This window comes from Lepidochelys kempii, chromosome 2 (genome assembly GCF_965140285.1).
Source record: "Lepidochelys kempii isolate rLepKem1 chromosome 2, rLepKem1.hap1, whole genome shotgun sequence".
NCBI classification, from domain to species: domain Eukaryota; kingdom Metazoa; phylum Chordata; order Testudines; family Cheloniidae; genus Lepidochelys; species Lepidochelys kempii.
Genome location: NC_136381.1, coordinates 83,619,956 through 83,641,159, shown reverse-complemented (window position 1 = coordinate 83,641,159; position 21,204 = coordinate 83,619,956). Strand labels below are relative to the sequence as shown.

Here is a 21,204-nt window from a genome sequence, read left to right as displayed (position 1 = left end):
ACAGTGTAGACAAGCCTGATGCTAAAGTGAAGCATGTGTGTCAGTCTTTTCAGGGTCTGGGCACAAGTCTTTCTGATGGATGGGGTATAGGTATGAATGGTTCTTCTGCTTCTTGAAGTAGATTTTTATTTTGTAAAGTGCAATGTTTTGCAGAGACAGGGTGGTCTACTGGTTATAACAAAGGACTGGATGGCATTATAATGTATCTCCATCCTGGTGAATTTAGGATCTAATCAAAAAGTATTGTTCCTGATTCTGTCACTGATTTGATCTGTGACATTGAAAAATCACTGAGGCCCCAGTCCTGTGAGTTAGGATGCATGGACCTAGGGGGGCCTGTGTGTTCTAAGGTGCAAGATCAGGACCTGAGATCTCAATCCTTCACTCGGCTGAGTAGAGGTGCATCTCTGAGTCCATGCAAGTGCAGGGGTCCATCCCTAGAGAGCTCATTGGAGGTCCCACCCTAATCTCCTTGTACTTCAGATGCCCCATCTGTAAAATAATACCTACCTTTGTAAAGTGCTTTGAGATCCTCAGGTGAAAGGGGCTGCCAAGGCACAAAGTATTCATTCGCTTATTGGTGCTCCTTGGGGAAACGGGAAATGAACACAACTGAAGATGGGGGGCTCTTCTCCCCATCCTGTCTGCTCCCCACTCCTTACACTGGGGGGGGGGGCCTCTGCCTGAACCTCACTTGCCTCCCAGCCCCACTCCAGGCTGAGGAGACCGCTCTAGAAAAGCAGCCAGGTGGTGGCTGAGGGCTCAGCCATTCCCTCCTCTGGGGCCACTTCGGGGGGCGTTGGGAGAACTTCATTGGAAGGCTTTCTCCTCCCCCGCTTTGGGATTCCCGGTCTCGCTTTCCCAGCCCAAGGGGGGAGAGCGGGGTGGCCACAAGAAGAGCGCAGCGGCTGAGCTCTCTCCTCTTCCCAGCTGAGGCGGAGGGGAGGGGAGGAGCGGGGGCTGGTCGTGTGAGTTCAGGCGGGTCGGGTCAGTGCTGGAAACTCCAGGTCCTGGAGGCTGCTGAGCCCAGAGCCAGAGGGAGAGCGAGAGGCTCCTGGGCACGCTCCCCTGTCCCCCCCCCCCCGCCCCGGGTGTCCACCGTGGAAGTGCAATAAGGGAGCTCGGGGCGCCGGGAGTAAACTTCGTTTCCACAGGCTCGGAAAGTTTCCTATGTGACCCGCTTCTGTGCCAACATGAAAGGTAAGCGGGGGGGATGGGGAGCTGTGTGTGTGTGGATCTAGCCGCGCTTTCACGTGTGGGGCTTGCTCCGCTGGGAGATACCTGCCAGGAAATCTCTTTGCAACCCCCCCCCGGAGGGGGGGGGAACTTCCACTAACTGGCCATGGGGAGGGAAATGGTGCAAGGGGGAGGTTGTTAACCCCCCCCCCCTTTTTAGACTTATGAAGAAAGCTGCCCTGGATGAGTTTCTAAAGCAAACTTGAGACCAGTCCCTAATAAGTTGTTTACTGAGTCCCTGCTTCAGACGTTTGGATTGAAAAAATTCTGTTCAGGAGAGGGGAGCACTCGCCCTCCCCACCGTTTCTGCTCCCTCCAGCACGTATTTCCTGACCCCCTATCTTTTCGTTTTGTCCCTCCGCACCCACCCCCCTGTAGTTTTAGAAAACAGGGCAGCTTTTTCTTTTTTGGCCAGTGTTTCGTGATGTTCTTGGTGTTGCTGTTAAACATCTGGCAATGATTAGGTGCCAATGGAGGTTTAACTGGCTTGTGAAATGTATTTGGCATCCTTCACCCCAAGATCCACTGACTGGAAAATATTTGGTCTTTTGCTTTTGCATCTGTTAAAACTGAAAGTTAAAGTCCTCTTCTTCTCCCCCCCCCACTCTTCCCCGCCTTTAAATGGGTGAAACACCCGCTGCTTTTACACTAACACACCAGCTGGCCCTGCTCATGTCCTATAAAGTTGTGACTAAGAGGTATCAGTACACTTTTTAAATCAGATACAGAAGTGGCTCTCCAAATTGCTATAGTTCTAATCTAATAAAGATGTACTAGGGCTTTGCAAGAAGCCCTCCTGTTTATGAAAAATGAGAGCTGTACAGCCAAGCATGGAACCCTGTAGTCTGGGGAAGGTTACAAAGAAAGCATCCAAGAACACGAGGGGAAGTTTAGGAAGTGCTTGTGAGTTTGCAAGATTCAAGTTCAGTTTTTCTTCAGAGACAAAAGTAAACTTTTTAAAATACCAGCAAACCTGCAGTAGTGCACCGGTTTCGAACCTAGATGCCAACCGGCCAGAAACCTCATGATAGTTACACTTAGTTTCCAGAGCCGAGTACAGCAAGCGATGTGATCATTTATTCACATGCCAGAGTAGCTGCCTAAAGGGAGGAGTGTGGTTGCTTTTATTTTTGTTTTGTGAACCCACGCATACTACTTAAATAACTTTTGACATTGTGACAAGGTGTCTCTAGAAGAGCCTGCAGTTTATTAACAATATTTTTTATTTAGAGGTCACTAGTGCCAAAAGTTTTGTCATTGCCTTTTTGCTAGCAGCACTAGTGTAATCATCACCATGATCATCCTTGTCTCTTATATAGCACCTTTCACTGGCAGATTTCAAGTGGCAAAAACAAAGTAAAATAGTGGAAATAGCAAATTTAAAACCATATGTGTTTGATTTTACAATCTTTAACTCAGTGTTTCTTCTCATGTTGGCATTGATGCTTTGCTGCTTATTTTCTAGCTGTCTCTTTTTTGGGGATATGGGGGGAAGGTGAGGTACCTTGCTGAGTATTACATTGGACAGGATCCTGCACCCATTGAAGCTGACAGGAGTTTTGCCATTGATTTCAATGGATACGCAATTTGAGCTGATATGATTTGTAGTCAATTGCTTTTCTCTGCTAAGGGCAAAAATGGCACTCTGAGAAGGTATTATGGCTTCTGTAAATTAGTGTTGGTTGCTCCAGAAATGCAGCCTTACTGGAAAGCTTCACACTCCTTTTTACTCCCTAACCACTATGTTTCTTTAAGAAGTTTTACAACTGCTTGATTTTTTTTTATTCTGTTCAGAACAATGGAAACCAATAATAAGCCTTGTAAAATAAAATCTTTAATATTATTAATAGAAAACATCCTTCAACAAAGACATCAAGTCAACTGGTACTGCAAGAGTTATAAAAGTCCTAAATACTGCCAAAGTAAATTTCGCCTCTATATTTTCCTATTGCCTCTTTAACATACATATTTGGCTTTCCACGTTCTCTATTTAAACTTGGTGCTTGCAATAATTCTAGAGTTTTTGAACCTAGTGTAATCACACATTCTCCTTATGAATAACCACATAGTTGATCTGTTGAATGCGGTAAACAGCTGTCTCTATTCCCGTATCTACCCTCTCTGGAGAACAGAACAGTATCAAAATAATTACATCATCAGATATTTGTAGGGAATAAATTATATTTTTCCATTGCTTGAATTCTTAATGTGTTGTCTTAAATCAGTAAAATAAATTGAAATATATGTTTAGTTTTACTGCCAGATTTATTTCCAGTAAACTAAACTGAGCTCATAAATGTTGCTTTTTAATAATGTCACATTATTTATAAAGGGATTTGACTGCTGTAGGGTTAGTTGTATCTTTACCTAATAATACTTCTCAGTTTTTAAAATTTTAGATATTTTATGAGTTATGAAGCAGTACTTGTTGTCTAGGAAACAGACGGAAAACAACTTTCACATATTCAAACAACAACACATGTTCAAAAACATTGAGCCCAATTTAACACGGGAAAGAAGATGCAATTAAAACTGAGTGTTCAACTGGACATTTCTGAACTTCTTTATTTCAAATGCATCACTAGGCACTATACTTTTATCACAATTGTTCTGGTGTCAAATATAGTAAAATGTTATGGTTTACTGTGTATTTCTCATATCACTTACTTTCTTGAAGTCTACTTGTTTGATATACACAGGATTGTGGGATACTACATGTGTATCAAAGGTCTTTGGTGGAGGTGAGGAATGTCTGATACTTTACTTGAGAAAAGAATGTGACCGGAATGACATGCCCCATGCAAAGTGCACACTCATCTTAAAAACTGCATGTTCAGTGAGACGTATGGCCTGATTCATCCCTGGTATAGTTCCACTGAAGTCAATAGTTATATCAGGGATGAATCTGGCAAACTGCTCCTTCAGAGCCCTTCTTCATTAGTGTGCATTGACTTGCTTTAGAAGGAACTTGGTACATAAAATTTTCCATTAACCAAGCTTATGTGCGCTCTTTGCTTTATTCAGTATGCATTTTATTGGACAGTGAATGGCTGACTCCTACAGTTACAGTCACTCCTGTTATGATCTTACACAGAGCCATGAGACATTTCATGAGCAAACCTTTTTCTCTCTCAAAATTTAAACATGCACCAAAAGTTGTCTGGCTGCATTTTATATGCATGCATATCATTGTATAAAGATTTATTTTTAACAATCAAAGAATTCTCCTGTATGATTACTGTTTTCTTTCCAAATTTCAGTTTTCTGTTGCCAGGCACTCTGGTGATAGAACTGTTTTTAAAAAATTAAAGACACAAATGATTCACTCTCCTTGTATTCAAAAACAGCTGAATGGTCTTTCTGCAACCATCTTTCTTGGGCAGAGACAACACTTCAGAAATTTCAGCCCAGTAGATAAAAGATTTGGAAAGTTAGCAACTGAAATCAGAAGATTAGAATGAAATGACCCAGTAACCTTAACTTAGCTGTTATGGTACAAGTAGCTGAAAGACCCTGCTGTAAGAACGGTGGCAGTTGGGCTTAGTAATGCTCCATCTGTGCAGGCTCCCTTGTGCAACCAATGAAATTGTTGCATGCAAATTAGCTGTAGAGTAACAGTGGTGATTGGTTGACCTTCCTCTGATACCACAATGGTCTAGGACCTGGGTTCTCACAAGAAAAATTTTGGTGGCCTCAGAGTGTGGCCATGAACTCTTGCTGGTGGCCGCTCTCACACTTTTTCCTAAAATACTTTAGAAAAAACAATAAATATGCACATATACAGGGCCAATCAGTGTAATTTATTTATGTAGGGTTTTTTGCAGACCTAATAATAAAAATAATGTACAGTTGTATGTATTCTTTATTGGATCTAAACAGAATACAAACACAAATATGGTGCTTTGCATGTTCTTGTCTTTTGTTCTTGGTTGTTTTTGTTTTTTGCTTTTTTTGGTTGGTTTTTTTTATGACTTACTAGCTAGTAAGTCTGCTTCTGTGAAGAGTGATATTTGTATGTTTGCTAATATCACTTTTCACAGCAGCAGACCTGATAGCTAGAAGATAGTGTAAAGTGATATTAACAAACATACAAATACCACTTTTCACAACAGACTTACTCAGCCCTGGTAAGCCAGAGAACAAATTAAACCTTGGATGGGGAGGTGGGTAAGGAGCCAACGAGGGGCCAGGGGAGACAGCAGAGTCCAGGGGCGATGGGGTGGTGAGCCCAGGGCTGGGGCAAGAGCCTAAAGCCATAGGATGGAGCCTGCTGCCGTGTGGCCAGAGGACAGAGACCGCCACCCCAGAGCTGAAGCCAGAAGCCTGATCCCTGCTGTCCCTGGGAAAGTGGGGAACTCACACTGGCTGCCTGCTCCTCTGGTGTTTGTGGCTCTGCAGCTCCCCTCAATAACTGCCCAGGAGGCTGTGGCCACAAGAAAAGCCCCTGGAGGCCACATGGTGGCTGCATTTGAGAAACGCTGGTCTAGGACTCTTGCCTTACTAGAGCTGAAAATTACACCTGTGCTTCAGTGCGGGCTTGTAAAGTCAAAATGGATTAAAAATTGAACAGTAACAGATCTCAAATCCTAGTGATGATTCATTTGTCTGATATTCTGAACAAAAGGAGCTCTCAACCATGCTTGGAGCTGTTTCCATCATTTCACACAGACTCAACAAATATTCAGGGCTTTGAGTGACAATTCTGGAATCTTCTTATATAGATTAGTATATGTGTGTAGTGCCATAAATGTACCAGGCATGCATGTACAATGAGACACCTGTGCTGCACATGTAAGAGGACGCAGCCTTTACAATCTAAAGGCATGAGCAGATACAATAAATGTATGATACAACACAGAACAAACCCAAAGCTTTGCCAGCATATGGTCATTATAGTTGGGATGGGTTGGCAGAAAAGAAGGGTTTTTGAAATTTCTGACAGGAAGAGAAAGGGGGATCTTGCAAACACGAGCTTGAAGGGTATTCTCATTTGACAGCATACAAAAAGACACAGTGTCATGAGATCAAAAAAAGAGGAAGAAAGGAGAATTACTGTATATAAATGGTGTTAAATATAATTAATTAACATGCAAATTAATTATCACAAAGGATTTTCAGAATTAATTAGAATCGTGCATGGTGGATCTCAATATTCTATTTTCCCTAGGCATGCCGAGCTGTGACTGTGAGCTGTGTGCAATGTAGGGAGAATAGGGACTTAGAATTTAGATCCACTGGGATTTTTTTTCTTTTACACAGGAGTCAGTGGAATTACTCTAGACTGACTCTGGTATAACTGAGAGCAGAACTTGGCCCATTGTTATGAATCTTTAGCTCCATTTGTTTAGATCTGCACTGCAAGAAAAAAATCATGCTCATCGATCCAAACATCACGGCGCATTTAAGTTGTAAGACAAGGAGCGAAACATGCAATCATGCATGGAGGTGCAATCCCCGGACCAGCAGGTGTATATGTGCATGGTGAAACTAAAGGAAACATAAAATTTTAATTAAAGATGGCTGGAAGATGGGATAAATCCCAAATTGATTTTAAAAATATCCCACAATACAGGTATCCAGTCATCATGGGAGATTCCCAGGGTAATTGTGCTCCACAGCTCTCCCTTGAAGAGACAGACATGACCACCCAGTAGAGCCCCCCCAAAAAAATCATCATTTTTTTTAAAAATGTGTCTACCACATACTAGAAGTGAATCTGATCCCTTCATATGTTGAATGTAGCATTATATAAGAATGGACTAAACAAAACATGAATTCTCTTTGGGGTTAACCTGCCCCCTTCTAAAATTACAATTCATTTTGGTTTATAAATTGGAGGTGAAGACTGAGACATGACTGGGAAACAAGTGGATGAATTATGGAAATAGTATAGCAATATATTATTCAGGAAAATGTAGCCCAGGCTTTAACATTGTTAAATGAGTCCTATAAACGGCTCATAGAAAAATTATAGTTTTCAGTTCATGAATAGGACCTAGGGGATCTGTTCTCAAATTATTATTCTGAAATATGAGTTGATTTAAAATTCAGGCCTTAGATTCTAATTGTTAGTTTCAAACTTTGATATTGCACAGTGCAGCAGCTCCTGTTCTCAGCAGTGATATGTTTTGTTCAAGAGAAGTATTCTAGTCTTCATTATATCATGGCCTCTCTCTATTTTTGATGTGTGGTTAAGGATGGATCTCCCAAGTAAAATGTCTAGTGGGATTTTTTTTCTTTAAGAACAAAAGTAAATTTCTGTGTGTGAGACCAATGGGGAATGAGGGATGGACTCTTGGAGGACAAGATGACTCAGAGAATTGGGAATGAGCTATTGAGCCTCAGCTATTTATCATTATTAATTATTTGTGTTACGGGGTGCCAAGGCTCCGATGAGATCAGAACCTTTTTGTGCTAGGCACTGTACAGACATAGAAAAAGAGACAATCCCTGCCCCAAAGGGATGAAAATCTAAAGGAGCAAGTCAGCCAAAGGTCTGGTGAGAAGGACTATAAGATATAAGCAGAGTGAATGATTTGTTTGAAAATGGCACGTTAGTTTCATGATTTTGTTGCTGTTGGGTTTTTTTTTTTTTAATTTTGGGGTGGGTTTTTGTTGGGAGGGGATTAGCTAAACAAAGGAAAAGAGAGGGGTTTTGATGGTAGGTAGCAAGAAAGAATGAGGGAGGAAGGGAAGCATGGAAAGGCAGATGGAATAAGGCAGAAGTGAAGAGTCTGCGGAGGAGAGAATGGAGAGAACAGCCAGTCTGCGTGCATTGGAGAGAACATGTGCCTGTGAAAGGCAGCTGAATACTGAAAACACCATCAGCAACGAAAAGTCCCTGCTGCAGCTGCTTGTCTCTGCTCCTGCTGGCTCAGTTTCATCTTTAGGTCAGTGATGACTAGGGCCCAGATCCTCAAAGGTATTTAAGTGCCTAACTCCAACTACAAGGATCTTTGAGGATCTGGGCTAGGTTAATAGTTATCACAAGTATGTATACATCTGATGACTATTCAACAACCTGTAATAAATGAATTGGTTGTGTCTGTCCTCTTTGTGCACAGATGTTAGTGTTACAAAAATACACAGTCATGCAAGTTTTCACCTTTAACAAAAAGGCCTAAGATTCAATAAGTAGAGAGTGAACATTTTGCCACTAGAATTGGTACTTCCTGACTGGGTATGAGACACACTAGTAGAGAATTCTGAGGGGTACCTTGCCTTGTCATTGCATGTCTTTGTTCTGTGGATAAACAGAGAATGTCATAATCCTATATTGTCAATGCAGCATCTTTCAAAATAAAAAAATCTATTCTTGCTAAGGGTGAAGTAAATTTTAGAGCTTTGCATAAGGTTATATGCAGTTCCCATTAACTCGGGATCAAAACCATTAAAGTTCTTTGCAAATGGACATTATAGAAAGATTTCTTTTAAAGGAAACAGAATAGATGTCATAGTTACTAGAAATTAGTATTATTAAACTGAATTACCATGAGTGAGTTCTAATATACTGTAAATCCAGTTTTTATGGGGTTTATAAACTAGCTGTTCAAATCTGAGCTGAAACTTGGCATAACAGTTTTCAGTCCTGTTCTCCTCATTATTCCTTGAACTGTATCTTTATTTGGTTTTGAAATCTGGTGTGGAAAAGTTTTTGTTTTCTTAATTCTGCCATTTTAATTTACTAAACCAAGGGTCAGATTATACCCTTGTTAATGTGTGTACAAGTGTTCTAGAAGTCTACCAAGGTAGAATTTGGTCCAAAAGTATTTCAGGTCTTCAGTATTATTTCATTAGTTAAATATATTTAAATCACTGAGCTGTTTGCTTTTGAGAGGTGGCAACTAGACATGCGCATTAGCTGCTTTCCATAACACATTCTGAATGACATCCATAAAACACAGTAGTAAATTGTAACAATTCCACTTAAATCATATTGGATCCAAAGAACTCATGGATCTGACACACTGCCAGTGAAGAGAGAGAGAAGTGGAGTGGTTATATGACTAGGATGGGTTTGGCATCCTTTATGGCTCCAGCCCAAATCTGTCTGTCTTGAGTTCAAACTGAGTCACAAGTGGTCCATGAATAACATATTGAAGATTCTAAAAACAAGGAAGCAGAAACTGCACAGTTCTACTCACCAGATTTTTACTTTGCCTCCAGCAAATTAATCAAACCAGAGTCCAATTTGTTTTAGATTAAATGAACTCCCTCTGTTAGTTGTGTTAATCCCCCATTGAACTGCCTTATTATTTCCTCTCCCTTTAAGCACGTACTGTAACTTAGTTAACTCTCTAACTATATTTATGAAAGATGTGAGAATAACAATTTATATCTGAAGTGTTACCAAAAATTTACCATCAGAGCCTGGTGAGGTGTGGTTGCTACCTAAGTATTTCAAAGTTTTTAAATCTGAAACCTTGCTTTCCATTGATTTCCCAGTAAGGTTCTTATCCAATTGTCATCCCATCCCAACTGCAAAACTCCCATTGTCTTCAGTGATTCAGGACTGAGCAGTAAGTGAAGTTCTGGTGCAGAAATGCAAGGATGTACTTATGTCACTGATGGAAAAATATCTCTCAGAAGGTCCCTTCATTTTTCTGACTGGATCTTTCTTCTGTATGTTTAAATACTGGCTAGTTACTTTTAAAACTTTGCAACAATAAATACCTTTCTTCTCTATCTGAAATCCCAATTTTTGTAGATCCTTCTTCAAGCAGAGCTCCAGCTGAAGCTAATGGAAGCTTTGCTTGGGTAAGGACTCTTATTTAAGTTCAGTTTTTCTCCTCTTCTTTATTCTAGATTCATTCGCTGAGTTTTCTTACTAAAAACTGGGAGATTTGTAAGTCAAAGCATTGACATGAAGTAGTGAAATACATGACTGTGACCTGTATTGATCAGGAGTTTTGTCAACAATTCTATGCTGACATGAAGTCCCTGTCCCAGCATCATGTACTGGGCTCAGTGGAAAACCTTGACTGTCAGTCTTTTTTTTTTTTTTTTTTTGGTTGTTCCAAAGTTCTGATCAGGAATTGGGATGGGGTTTCCATAGGGTATTGGATGTCCCAGTCTAATCTGCTTTTTATGAAGCATGTTGTATTTTTAAAGAATCTAGCCAAGCTCAGACGGGAAAGGTGCTGTCATGCCATAGAGCGTGTGAGCGAAGTGACATTCCCCTAGCTGCACTAGTAGTTCCAGGGTTGGAGTGTGCTAAGCCCCATCCTCTTATGTGGCAGACTCTGAGTTGAACTGTGGCTGCCTTCTCCTGCACTGGTAGGGAGTTAGACCCTCTTCAGACTAGATGGGAGGTGGGACATTGTGACATTCAGGTAGCCACAAGAGCAAGTTCAATTTTATTACTTAAAGAGAAATATGCCCTTTGTGTTTGTCACTGAGGAGAAAAAACACTTTTTATTTCATGTTAAAAATTAACATTAAATGCTGCCCTAAAGTACTCTATGAAAAGGGAAAAAATCTAACTTAAACAACAGCAATAGACTTCAAAGTTAAGGCTTTCACTCTGCCAAATGTTGCTCTGTTACACCTGCATAGCCCCACTGAAATCAATGGGATTGCACAGATGTAAGCGACAGAATTGCAGTAGTGAACACCGAACACTCAAAAATTATAGGTAGACCCTCCAGATTGCCTGAGATTGACTTTAATATAATGAGATTTAAACAAAGAATACACTTCTGGACTCTTTTCATTAGCTTTCTGGTTTTGTTTTGAGTACATTGAAGTCACATTTACATATTTTCCTCTGCAACCATGAGGGCTAGAAATTGTTTTTTAATGAAAACTGAGGTTCTCCTGTAGTGGTTAAGGCAATAGTTCTCAAACTGTGGGTCAGGAACCCAAAGTGGGTCACAACCCCATTTTAATGGGCTCACCAGGGCTGGGGCCAGGGGCCAAAGCTGAAACCCCCAGGCTTCAGTGCTGGGTGGTCGGGGCTCAGGTTACAGGCCCCCTGAAGGGGCGGGGGTTGTGGTGCAATGAAGTTTGAGAACCCCTGCATTAAGGTGTAGGGGAAGGAGTTGGCCTTAACTCTGGATTTATGTTTATCGGTTTGTTTCTCAACTTTTGTTTTAACATTGTAACTTAGAGTAAAGTCTGAGTTCAGATTCATATCACTGGTTGAATTCTCATTCCATCATTCCCAAAGGGGTGGGGCTTTAATTCAACCTCCTCTCTAATTTATTGCAATACATTGTTACATATACAACTACAATTATTGTTTAATTTTTTTAAAAAAAATAGTTTGTTTATATTTTCACCTTTAATAACGGAAGGCCAAACGTAAGGACTGATGAATTTGGCCCATTAGTAATTTTGCTCACAAAGAAATAAATTATCTGCTCCACAGTTTAATGTAAAGGAAGCAGAGATTTGTCGATAGAAGTGTACTTATAGTCTATATTTATCTTCAAAACAGCATGAATATGCATCATAATTAAGAGATTTAATAAGAGCATTATAAAGTCTTTTTACCTTCAAGCAAAGAAAAACGGTAGTCTTCAATAAATCACAGTGTACTGTATTGCACAAATAAAAAGCCAGAGGTCCAAAGAAATCTAAATACATCTCTGGCAATGCTATTGGGCAAAACATGAGTAATGAAATGACTTATACAGTCCATCTAGTGTTCTGGGGAAGGAGGTGGGATCTTCAGCAAACAAGCATAGCTAATTAACCGTATATCACCCATAAACTTATTTGATTCTTCAGCACTTTCATTGTACGTAAGTTTTCCTCAGAAAAGCTATATAAATGACATCTTCTCGTTCAACATAACCATTCTTTTTATATAATCAGACATGAATTTGCCTACATTAATGACAAAATATATTTTTTTTACTACTTTTAACTTATATTGGCACTGCAGAGCCAAGTCTCAGAAGAAAGGGGGAGAGAGGTTCTGTTTCTTCTTATGCATCATTAAATGACTTGTTTGCTAACTTTCAGTTGGTTATATCTGTGCACAGCTATCAGTGAAGGCTCAATTAAATTAGCCTCAAAAATAATGGGGTGTAAATTAGCAGTTACCACTGAAGAGAGAGGTCTTGGTGTCCTGGATAGTTCTTTGAAAACATCTGCTCAGTGTATAGTGGCAGTCAAAAAAGTTAACAGAATGTTAGAAATCATTTGGAAAGGGATAGATAAGTCAGAAAATATCATAATACCACCATATAAATCAATGGCATGCCAACACCTTGAATACTGCCTGCAGTTCTGGTTGCCCCATCTCCAAAGAGGTAGATTAGCATTGGAAAAGTTAGAGAAAAGGGCAACAGAGTAGGACTGTTCAGTTTAGACAAGAGATGACTAAGGGGAGATATGATAGAAGTCTATAAAATCATGAATAGCGTGGAGAAAGTGAATCAGGAAGTGTTATTTACTCCTTCACATAATTCGAGAACGAGGCATCACCCAATGAAATTAATAGACGGTAGGTTTAAAACAAACAAAATGGAATATTTCTTCACATAGTGCACAGTTAGCTTTTAGAAGTTGTTGCTAAAGGATGTAGTGAAGGCCAAAAGTATAAATGGATTCAAAAAAGAATTAGATAAGTTCATGGAGCATAGGTCCATCAATGGCTAATAGCCAAGATGGTCGGGGATGCAATCCCGTGCTCTAGTTGTCCCTAAACCTGTGACTGCCAGAAGCTGGGGCTGGATGACAGGGGATGGATCACTTAATAATTGCCCTGTTCTTTTCATTCCCTATAAAGCATCCGGCACTGGCCACTGTTGGAAGACAGGATACTGGGACAGATGGACCATTGGTCTGACCCAGGATGGTGATTCTTATATTCTTATCTGATATGTGAGAAGGGGAAAAATCTATTTTCACTCTCAGATCCCTACTGAGTTCGCAGGATTAGCTGTTCTAAACTCCTTCCTCCTATCTTTACACTTGTAAACTGAACACATCTGATGTTGAAATTATTGAGACAGTAAACATGGAACTCCACAATGCCATATTTTAGTCACAGAGCAGAACTGAACTTCAAACATAGCTATACGTATTTTGTTGTAGGTAATAAATATCAGTTGAATGGAATTTTGCTCATTTGTACCAGGGATAAATTTTGCCTTTCAACTGGAACTGCAATGGGTAAATGGGAAAATTACAACCAATAAGCAGATCAGCAGTAATGTGGTAAAAGGGTCTGAAAGGAATGCAGACAGATGTGTTTCCACCTGAATAGGGCAGTTATGCATTAACGTGCCACCTAGGCTTTCCTCTGACCCACATTTCATAAAAGGAGCACAATAACAATTTTCCACATAAAGTATATATTTTTGACATTTAGTTCCTTTAGAGAAATTAATGTCTTTTCTGTTGGAAGTATGAACATTCCTCACCCCTGGGTCCTTTTGGGATCTGATTCATGTGTCTTTCTAGGAGACCTTTTTTATTTATTTATTTATTTATTTATTTATTTTTAAAAAGAAAGAAAAAGAAAATATGTTTAATTCCATTAATCATTCCAGATATAGTAAATCTGAAACAGTGAGTCCCCTCTCTGAGTGGCATTTTCAGCCCTGTACACCGGTCTATTTAAATTATTTATCATTGTATTAATTATCTTAAGTTTTACCTTCCGGGGCAAACAGAGGCTTTTAATCTGTCACTTCTAAGCATCTGTTCTTTCCCCCCAAGAGTTCTCTGAGAGCCTAATTCAACACCTATCAAGATCTCTTCCCAGTGAGGAGTCAGAGATGAGGATCCTAGCAACAGCACTTAGAAGGGATTTGAGGGAGACACTGTTGTGGCATTGAGGCCAGAGAAGGGGAGATTACAGTAGTCAAGGGGCAAGATGATCAGGGCTTGCACAAGACTTTGGCAGAGAGGAATGATGGGATCTTAGAGATGTTTCGGAAGAAGAGGCAAGATTTAGACATGTCTTGGCTGTGTGGGTCAAAGTGGAAGGCCAAGCCAAACATGAAGTCAAGATTGTAGTCTTGAGTTACCGGGCATGTCGTTTTGTTGTCCACCATGATAGAGAAATGGGGAGAGAAACAAGTTCAGTCTTGAACTGAAGCCTGAGTTATGCAGCTCTTTCTTGCACACCAGAGTGGCATTTTATCCAAAGCTCTGTGTAGTGAATGAGTACTGTTGGGGTGTGTGAGAAAGCTGAATGTTGACTGATTTGTGATCACTTTGATTTATTAGCATTTGCCATGATATGATTGGCCTCTTTGTTGGGTAGGTTTCAGAGTAACAGCCGTGTTAGTCTGTATTCGCAAAAAGAAAAGGAGTACTTGTGGCACCTTAGAGACTAAGTGAGCTGTAGCTCACGAAAGCTCATGCTCAAATAAATTGGTTAGTCTCTAAGGTGCCACAAGTACTCCTTTTCTTTTTGTTGGGTAGAGTTTTCAAAGTGTACATTTTGGAATTTGGCAGGCTTCAGGAGAGTTTAGGGAAGTGGTTTCTTGTTGCCTTAAAAAGTCTTTTAGGAAGCTGCCGCAAGTACTTGGATTCCGTACAAACACATCCAACTCAGGATCCAATTCAGGGTATAGGCAGCTGTGTGATGTAAGGTGAAGAGTTAGGATAGGAGGTTTTGAGCTGTCCTGTCAGAGTATCAGCTGTGTGAATGTTAAAGTCCTGCAAGGTGATAAATTCAGTGAACGTCATCACCATGTCAGGCAACATCTCCATCAGCTCCCCTGGGAGCCTTTGATGTTTGGGAGCTAATAGATTAGTAGTATGCCTCGGTTAGTTTTGTCTCTGGGCAAGAGTAAGTGGATGCCCTCAAAGGATTTTGATTTGTGTGTGCTTTTCCTGATCTTGAGCCTGAATGGGAAATTAATGACTATGCTCCATATTCAGATTTGTCCTCTCTAGGTCTGGCTGTGTAGTGCATAACATATCCTGGGTGGGGTGGGGATGGGAGAGCCAGGTGAGGTAGCAGCTGGCTACCATGTCAGCCAGCCAGATTTCTGTGATGCAGACCTGGCTGGTTGACTCATCGGCGATGAGACTGAATGGTGAATGGCCTATTGAATGCAGATTTTGCACTGAATCTCATAAGGCTGAGGGCCCACTGATTGTTTGAGGCCTGTATAACATATCTATTTTGTGATTGCACCTGACTGACTGAAGCTTTCTGGTAACCTTCTGTCCAGGTACTGGCCGGTATTCCTGTTTACTTCTTTCTGTTATGGCTTATCTTGGGAAAGCTGTAGGTGGGGGGTTAGCATACTTGGTAGTGATGGCAATCTCTGTGTGTCGCACGCCTAGAGAGTGGTGTCAGCCTCCTAGGGGACTGATTTAAGGTGAGCTCTTGGTGAAGATTTGTAATTGTTCCAGATGCCCTAGGTGTGGCAGGAATGTTTATACCCCGTCTAAGCACATTGCCAATGTTAATGTGGGAAGGGGTGAAACACTGCTCCAGAACAGTGGAAAATAGGGTTGCAAATGGGAAGGGCCATGCTGGAGGTGGGAGAAAGGGCAGGATTGGTGGAGAGATGTTATATACTTTTCTTTTTTTAAAGTACTGATATTGCTTGTTTGTGCTGGTCATAATCCTTTCCTTTGTGCTGTTACTGGCAGGAGGAAGTGGGGAGAGAGATGAAATTAATGACAAGCTAAGGCCTGAATACCCACCTCTTACCCCCTGTGCCCAAGTCAAGATGAAAAGGACTAAATACTCTTATTTCTGCTAACTTTTTGAACTTGACCAACGTGTCAGTTCTGTTGCCCATGACTGAATGAGGTTTATCTCTTCAAGGAAATTTAGTGTTCATGAAAGGTGATGGATTGACAGCCCTAGCAACTGAAGCCTTCTCTTTATTCACAGGAAAAGCACAGCACAGGCAAGCAGTAATGTAAGCTCGCCCAAAAGACCTTTCTAATGTGCCTCTGCCCTGACCTGGAGGGGGCTCCCCTGTACAGGTTAAAAGGTGGTTCAGTCTCTGTGCCTACTTATTCCTTTGCCTTGCTGAGACTGCTAACACAGATGCACTAAGTGCCAGTTGTGATGAGGAATTTGTCTGCTAAAATCTGTACTAAGACCAGCAATCAATTTAATAAAAGTCCCTGAACAGCCATCAGATGATGATAACTTATCAATTGGATTTCTGCTGGTGACTCAGAGAAAAAAGGATCCAAGTATCATGCAGTAGCCAAAGATTGGGTGGAAGATTAATAGGGAAAGAGGAAAGTTTGAGATATTTTCATATATCAGCAAGCAGTAATATTGATAAAACCAATTAACCTTTCAAATACAATGTTCAGTAACCTTTTGTGTATACTCAAACTTCTGTGCCTTCATAGCTAATTTTAGTACTAAATCTGTGCATCTGTCTTTCTGTAGACGACTTTGCAGAAGAGGAGGAGGTGCAGTCCTTTGGTTACAAGAGGTTTGGTAAGTAGCAACAAATCTCTCACTTTGCTCTTTCTTATTACTCACATGAAGTCAAACAGGTCTTACAAAACCCCTTACTGGTAGCCATAGGTGCTACAAACCAGGGGGTGCAACAGCACCCCTAGTTTGAAGTGGTTTCCATCACATACAGGGGTTGCAGTTGGGTTCAGTGGCTCTCAGCACCTCCACTATAAAAAATTATTCCAGCACCTCTGCTGGTAGCAGTAAGACAAAGTATGGGAACAAGCTCATCACGGGGCTGATGCAGATGTACAAAGGAAATATACAATATAGGACCAGAAACAGGTGTTATGTTTAGGCCTGGTAAACATCTTTGGTAAGTTTATCCTTCAGAAACAGTCCTGAGCTAACTGTCCAGAGTTACTTAAGTAAATATATATTTTCTTTCTGTGATGTTACCTGTTTTATTGTTTACTTGTTTACATAACTGTTCCATATGAAGTTTGCCTTCTAGCAGAAATGAATATCTGCTGGCAGTTAAGAAAAAGGTACAGTATCATACATCATGGATTTCTCCTTGTCAATTATACTTTCCTTAGGCCTGTAAATGACTAGCTTACTTTTCAGGAATAGGACAATGGAAACTATTATGGACTCTTGGAAGACATGGTGACAATTTAGCCGGAAACCCCTCCCTCCATCCCCTGCATTTCTCACAAAAAACCAAATGCCATGAGAACAAGACAGAAATAAAGGTACATGGAGTGTGCTCATTAGAAGTTTAAAAACAAGTCTTAATAACAATTTCTCATCACCACCTTATCGTTTACTTCTGATGTAATGTGGTACAACTTGATATTTTATGAATTGCTACTTAAACAACAATGCTGTTGAGTGTTCTTTTATTAACCTAACAATATCAGTTGTCTCACTTTGATCTTTGATCTTTGTTCATTATAAATGCCTGTTGTATGGCACTGATCCCCAGTGCACACAACTCTGAATGAGTGCTAGTAATCACTGAGACTGTTCCCTATTCTCAAGGGAGCTTTTCCCTCCTTGGCAACAACCTTTGGAAGCATTCCATAGCCACCCAAGGGCAAGAGCAATCAGATTCCACGTTCTGGTTGCCGTTGGGATCACAGGAATGATAGTGTCAGAACACTGAGCCCACTGCATCTAAATGCATGGAAAGCTCTGTCCAAGATGACTGATAGTGAGATTTCTTAAGGGACACATATAAAGATGCCTTGCTGTTTGGAAGCTGTCAGCAGGAAGAAAAAGCACAAGCGACTGTCTGAAAACTCACCTTATTTCCCTCTCTCTTACCTCAAGCAAATGATGATGGGGAGGTGTGGAGCAGGAAGCGTCCACTCTTCACTCATCCCCACAATATGGAGCAAAAGCCCCTTCATTGCCCCTGGTTAACACGAGTGGAAAAGGATAACTGAATTAAAAACAAATACATTTATTTATTTAATTCCTACTGCCTCAAAAGGAGTGGAGGAGAGGAACATATGTAGCATAAGGAACTGCAATATTTGGGAGGTGGGGATTTTATTTGCATAATCTCTTCTTCCCTGGAGCTCCTCCACAGATCCCTGCTGTTGAGCTTTTTTGGAGAGGTCAGCTCACCATAGGGCCAGCATCTGCGGCTTGGGAAGTTCATAAGGCTGCACATTTTATTTATTTATTTTATTTTCGCTGGATCAGACCCTGGAATAGCATAGGATTCTTGAGAAACCGTGAGAGAGTGTAACCACACTTCTCTCACCTCTAATGAAAAAGGCAGTAATTCAAAATTAAATATAAAAGCAGTTGCCCTCTGGGTTGCATGTTTGCTATGCAGTGCTCATCAGTGTGGTTTTGCAACGAATGACTAAATGTTTTAGTGTGAAGTTATCCTGTCTGTGTAACAACCCACTTGTGTGACATAACAGGTATTAACCGGTTTCCTTTTTTTCCCCTTTACCTTGGATGGTGTGCCACTAACAAAATTATTCATTTCTTCTCTTAAGAATGTCATAAAGCTCATCTGAATATTTCCAGAACAGCTTTTATTACTGCTCATGGAGAAAGGGGGAAGCAGTATGGTATTAGTAGTAGGAAGACATTTCTCATGCTCTTGTTCTGTGTGGAACGCGAGAGAGAGACTAGTTCCATTTCTAGAAAATAACCTTAACCTCTCCTTAATCAAAACAAAATTCCAGTGCTTTTTCTCAAAAAGAAAAGGAGGACTTGTGGCACTTTAGAGACTAACAAATTTATTTGAGCATAAGCTTTCGTGAGCTACAGCTCACTTGGTTCCAGGCTTGCATGGAGTTTCCTTAGGCCAGGGATGGCCAACCTGTGGCTTCGGAGCCGCATGCGGCTCTTCAGAGGTTAATATGCAGTTCCTTACCTAGCTACTGATTCCGGGGCTGGAGCTATAGATGCTAACTTTCCAGTGTGTTGGGGGTGCTCGCTGCTCAACCCCCTACTCTGCCCCAAGCCCTGCCCCCCACTCCATCCCTTCCATCAAGGCCCCTGCCCCTTCCCCTGAGTCTGCCATGCCCTCACTTCCCCCACCCCCAATGGCCTCCTGTGCACGTGAAACAGCTGATTGGGGGAAGGAGGGAGTAGGCCCTGATTGTTGGGCTGCCAGGAGACACTGGCAGCTGGGGCGTGGATGGGGGGGCTGATGTATTACTGTGGCTCTTTGGCATGTACATTGGTAAATTCTGGCTCTTTCTCAGGCTCAGGTTGGCCATCCCTGCCTTAGGGTGACCAGGTGTCTGGTTTTTGACTGGAACAACTGGTCTGACCAGGCCGTTGACTGTTCAGTTGGTGGCACCATGCAGTGAGGCTGGCAGGCTCCCTGCTAGCCTCCGCACCACACGGCTCCCAGATAGCAGCTGGTATGTCCCCTCTCCAGCTCCTATGTGTAGGGGCAGCCAGGGGGCTCCACATGCTGCCCCCGCCCCAAGTACCGCCCCTAAAGCTCTCATTAGCCGGGAACCACAGCCAGTGGGAGCTGCAGGGGTGGCGCCTGCGGATGAGGCAGCACGCAGAGTCACCTGGCCACACCTCTGCATAGGAGCTGGACGGGGGACATGCTGCTGCTTCCGGGAGCTGCTTGAGGTAAGCGCTGCCTGGAGCCTCCACCCCTGACTCCCTCCAGGGCCCCAACCCCGTGCCCCAGCCCTGGACACTGTAACTTACCATAGCTGCACAGGTGTGGACTGGTAGATTAAGCACCTGACTGGGAATCAGGAAGTCCAGGAAATCCTGGCTGTGATATTTATTCCCTCTTTGGACAAGTCTGTGCCTCAGTTTCCCCATCTGTAAAATTGGGGATAATAGGCATTTTCTTACCTTTCGGGGTGTCATGAGGATTAGGTATTTATGAAGGTCTTTGAGGAGGAAAAGCACTGTACAAGTACTAAGTCTTTTTGTTATTTATGTGTTCTGTGGATGTTGAAAGTGCGTATGCCAGGCTGTTCAATGAAATCCTACTGCTACTGACTTACATCCTCCACTAGAATGTGTTTGATACAATAAGGAGCACTATAGCATTGATCCTTCATGAGTCCTTAATATAAGAGCTATTATTTTACTCTGAAATACTGTGAATAGTACATAGCTGTGATATTAGTTCTTTGTTTTTCTGAGTGAGGCAGGTATTGCCTCAGTAGCAGAACTGCTGTTGATTTCAATTGCCATTGACTCCACCTTTTTGGGAGGAGGTGGGGTTTGTTCTTTCTGGAACATAAAATGTTTTGAAAAGTGAGAGAGAGCCAGAACACTGTTGATTTCATGAAAAACACTGGTAGAAGCTTAGTGTATTTAAAGGCTTACAGTGAGTAATTGCTGGCAGCTGGGAACAGTTGTTGGTCACTGTTTGGCAAGCAAAGTTTTGACCAAACTGCTTCTCAAGAGTTCAGCAAAAGGGAGTATTATAAGTGACGTTGGGTTTTGGTTGTTGTTGCCATTAGTTCATTCTGCAAACAGAACAGATCTGTAAAGTTGTAAATGGATGAGGGGAAGGGAGACTAATAAACCTTGTTACTCTCTGCACTCAATTTCATTGATGTTCAATGGAGGAGGAAGACGTCCTGGGGGAAACCTTGTGTTTTGGGGAAAAGCCTTTCAAAAATAGACTAAACATTGCCCCACCCTACCAACATAGACACACACCACTTCCCCTGAGTCTTTCTCTCCCGCCCTCTCTTGTAAGCTAATTTTAAATAATTTATGTTGTTACCAGTCTTTTCAATTGGCAAAACATTAGCTAACTATATTAAGCCACAAACATGTTAAATAACAACGAGGGCATTCTCTGGCCTACTTCAAGATACTAAAAAAATTGTGTATATTTTTCTTCTTTGTTTTTAAGCAAAGAACAAGTTGCTGTAGGGAGGTTAAGGAAAGGTCCTTTTTCAACCAAGTGTTGGTTGAGGCTGTTTACTTCCTTTCAATGATTGCTGCAGATGTGCAAGAAAACTGCCAGGAGTGAGCTATCTACTGACTCAGCTTTCCATTGCTTTTGACTACTGTGGTGAGAGTGTACATAAGAAACCTATTTTGTCACCATTGCTGCTTCTGTCAGTCACAGTGTGCAGTTACTTTTGAAGTCATCTAATCCA

At 41.5% G+C, this 21,204-nt stretch overlaps 1 protein-coding gene across 1 annotated transcript in view; it reads left to right on the top strand.

Annotated features, from left to right (window-relative positions):
• Window positions 1-950: 950 nt before the first annotated feature.
• The window catches only part of COLEC12 (collectin subfamily member 12), a 129,029-nt gene continuing 108,775 nt past the window's right edge, over window positions 951-21,204 (top strand). The window contains exons 1-2 of the mRNA XM_073331434.1: window positions 951-1,200; window positions 16,568-16,618. Coding sequence (XP_073187535.1) covers window positions 1,194-1,200; window positions 16,568-16,618 — 58 coding nt within the window. The 5' untranslated portion in view covers window positions 951-1,193. The remainder of the gene's footprint in view (window positions 1,201-16,567; window positions 16,619-21,204) is intronic.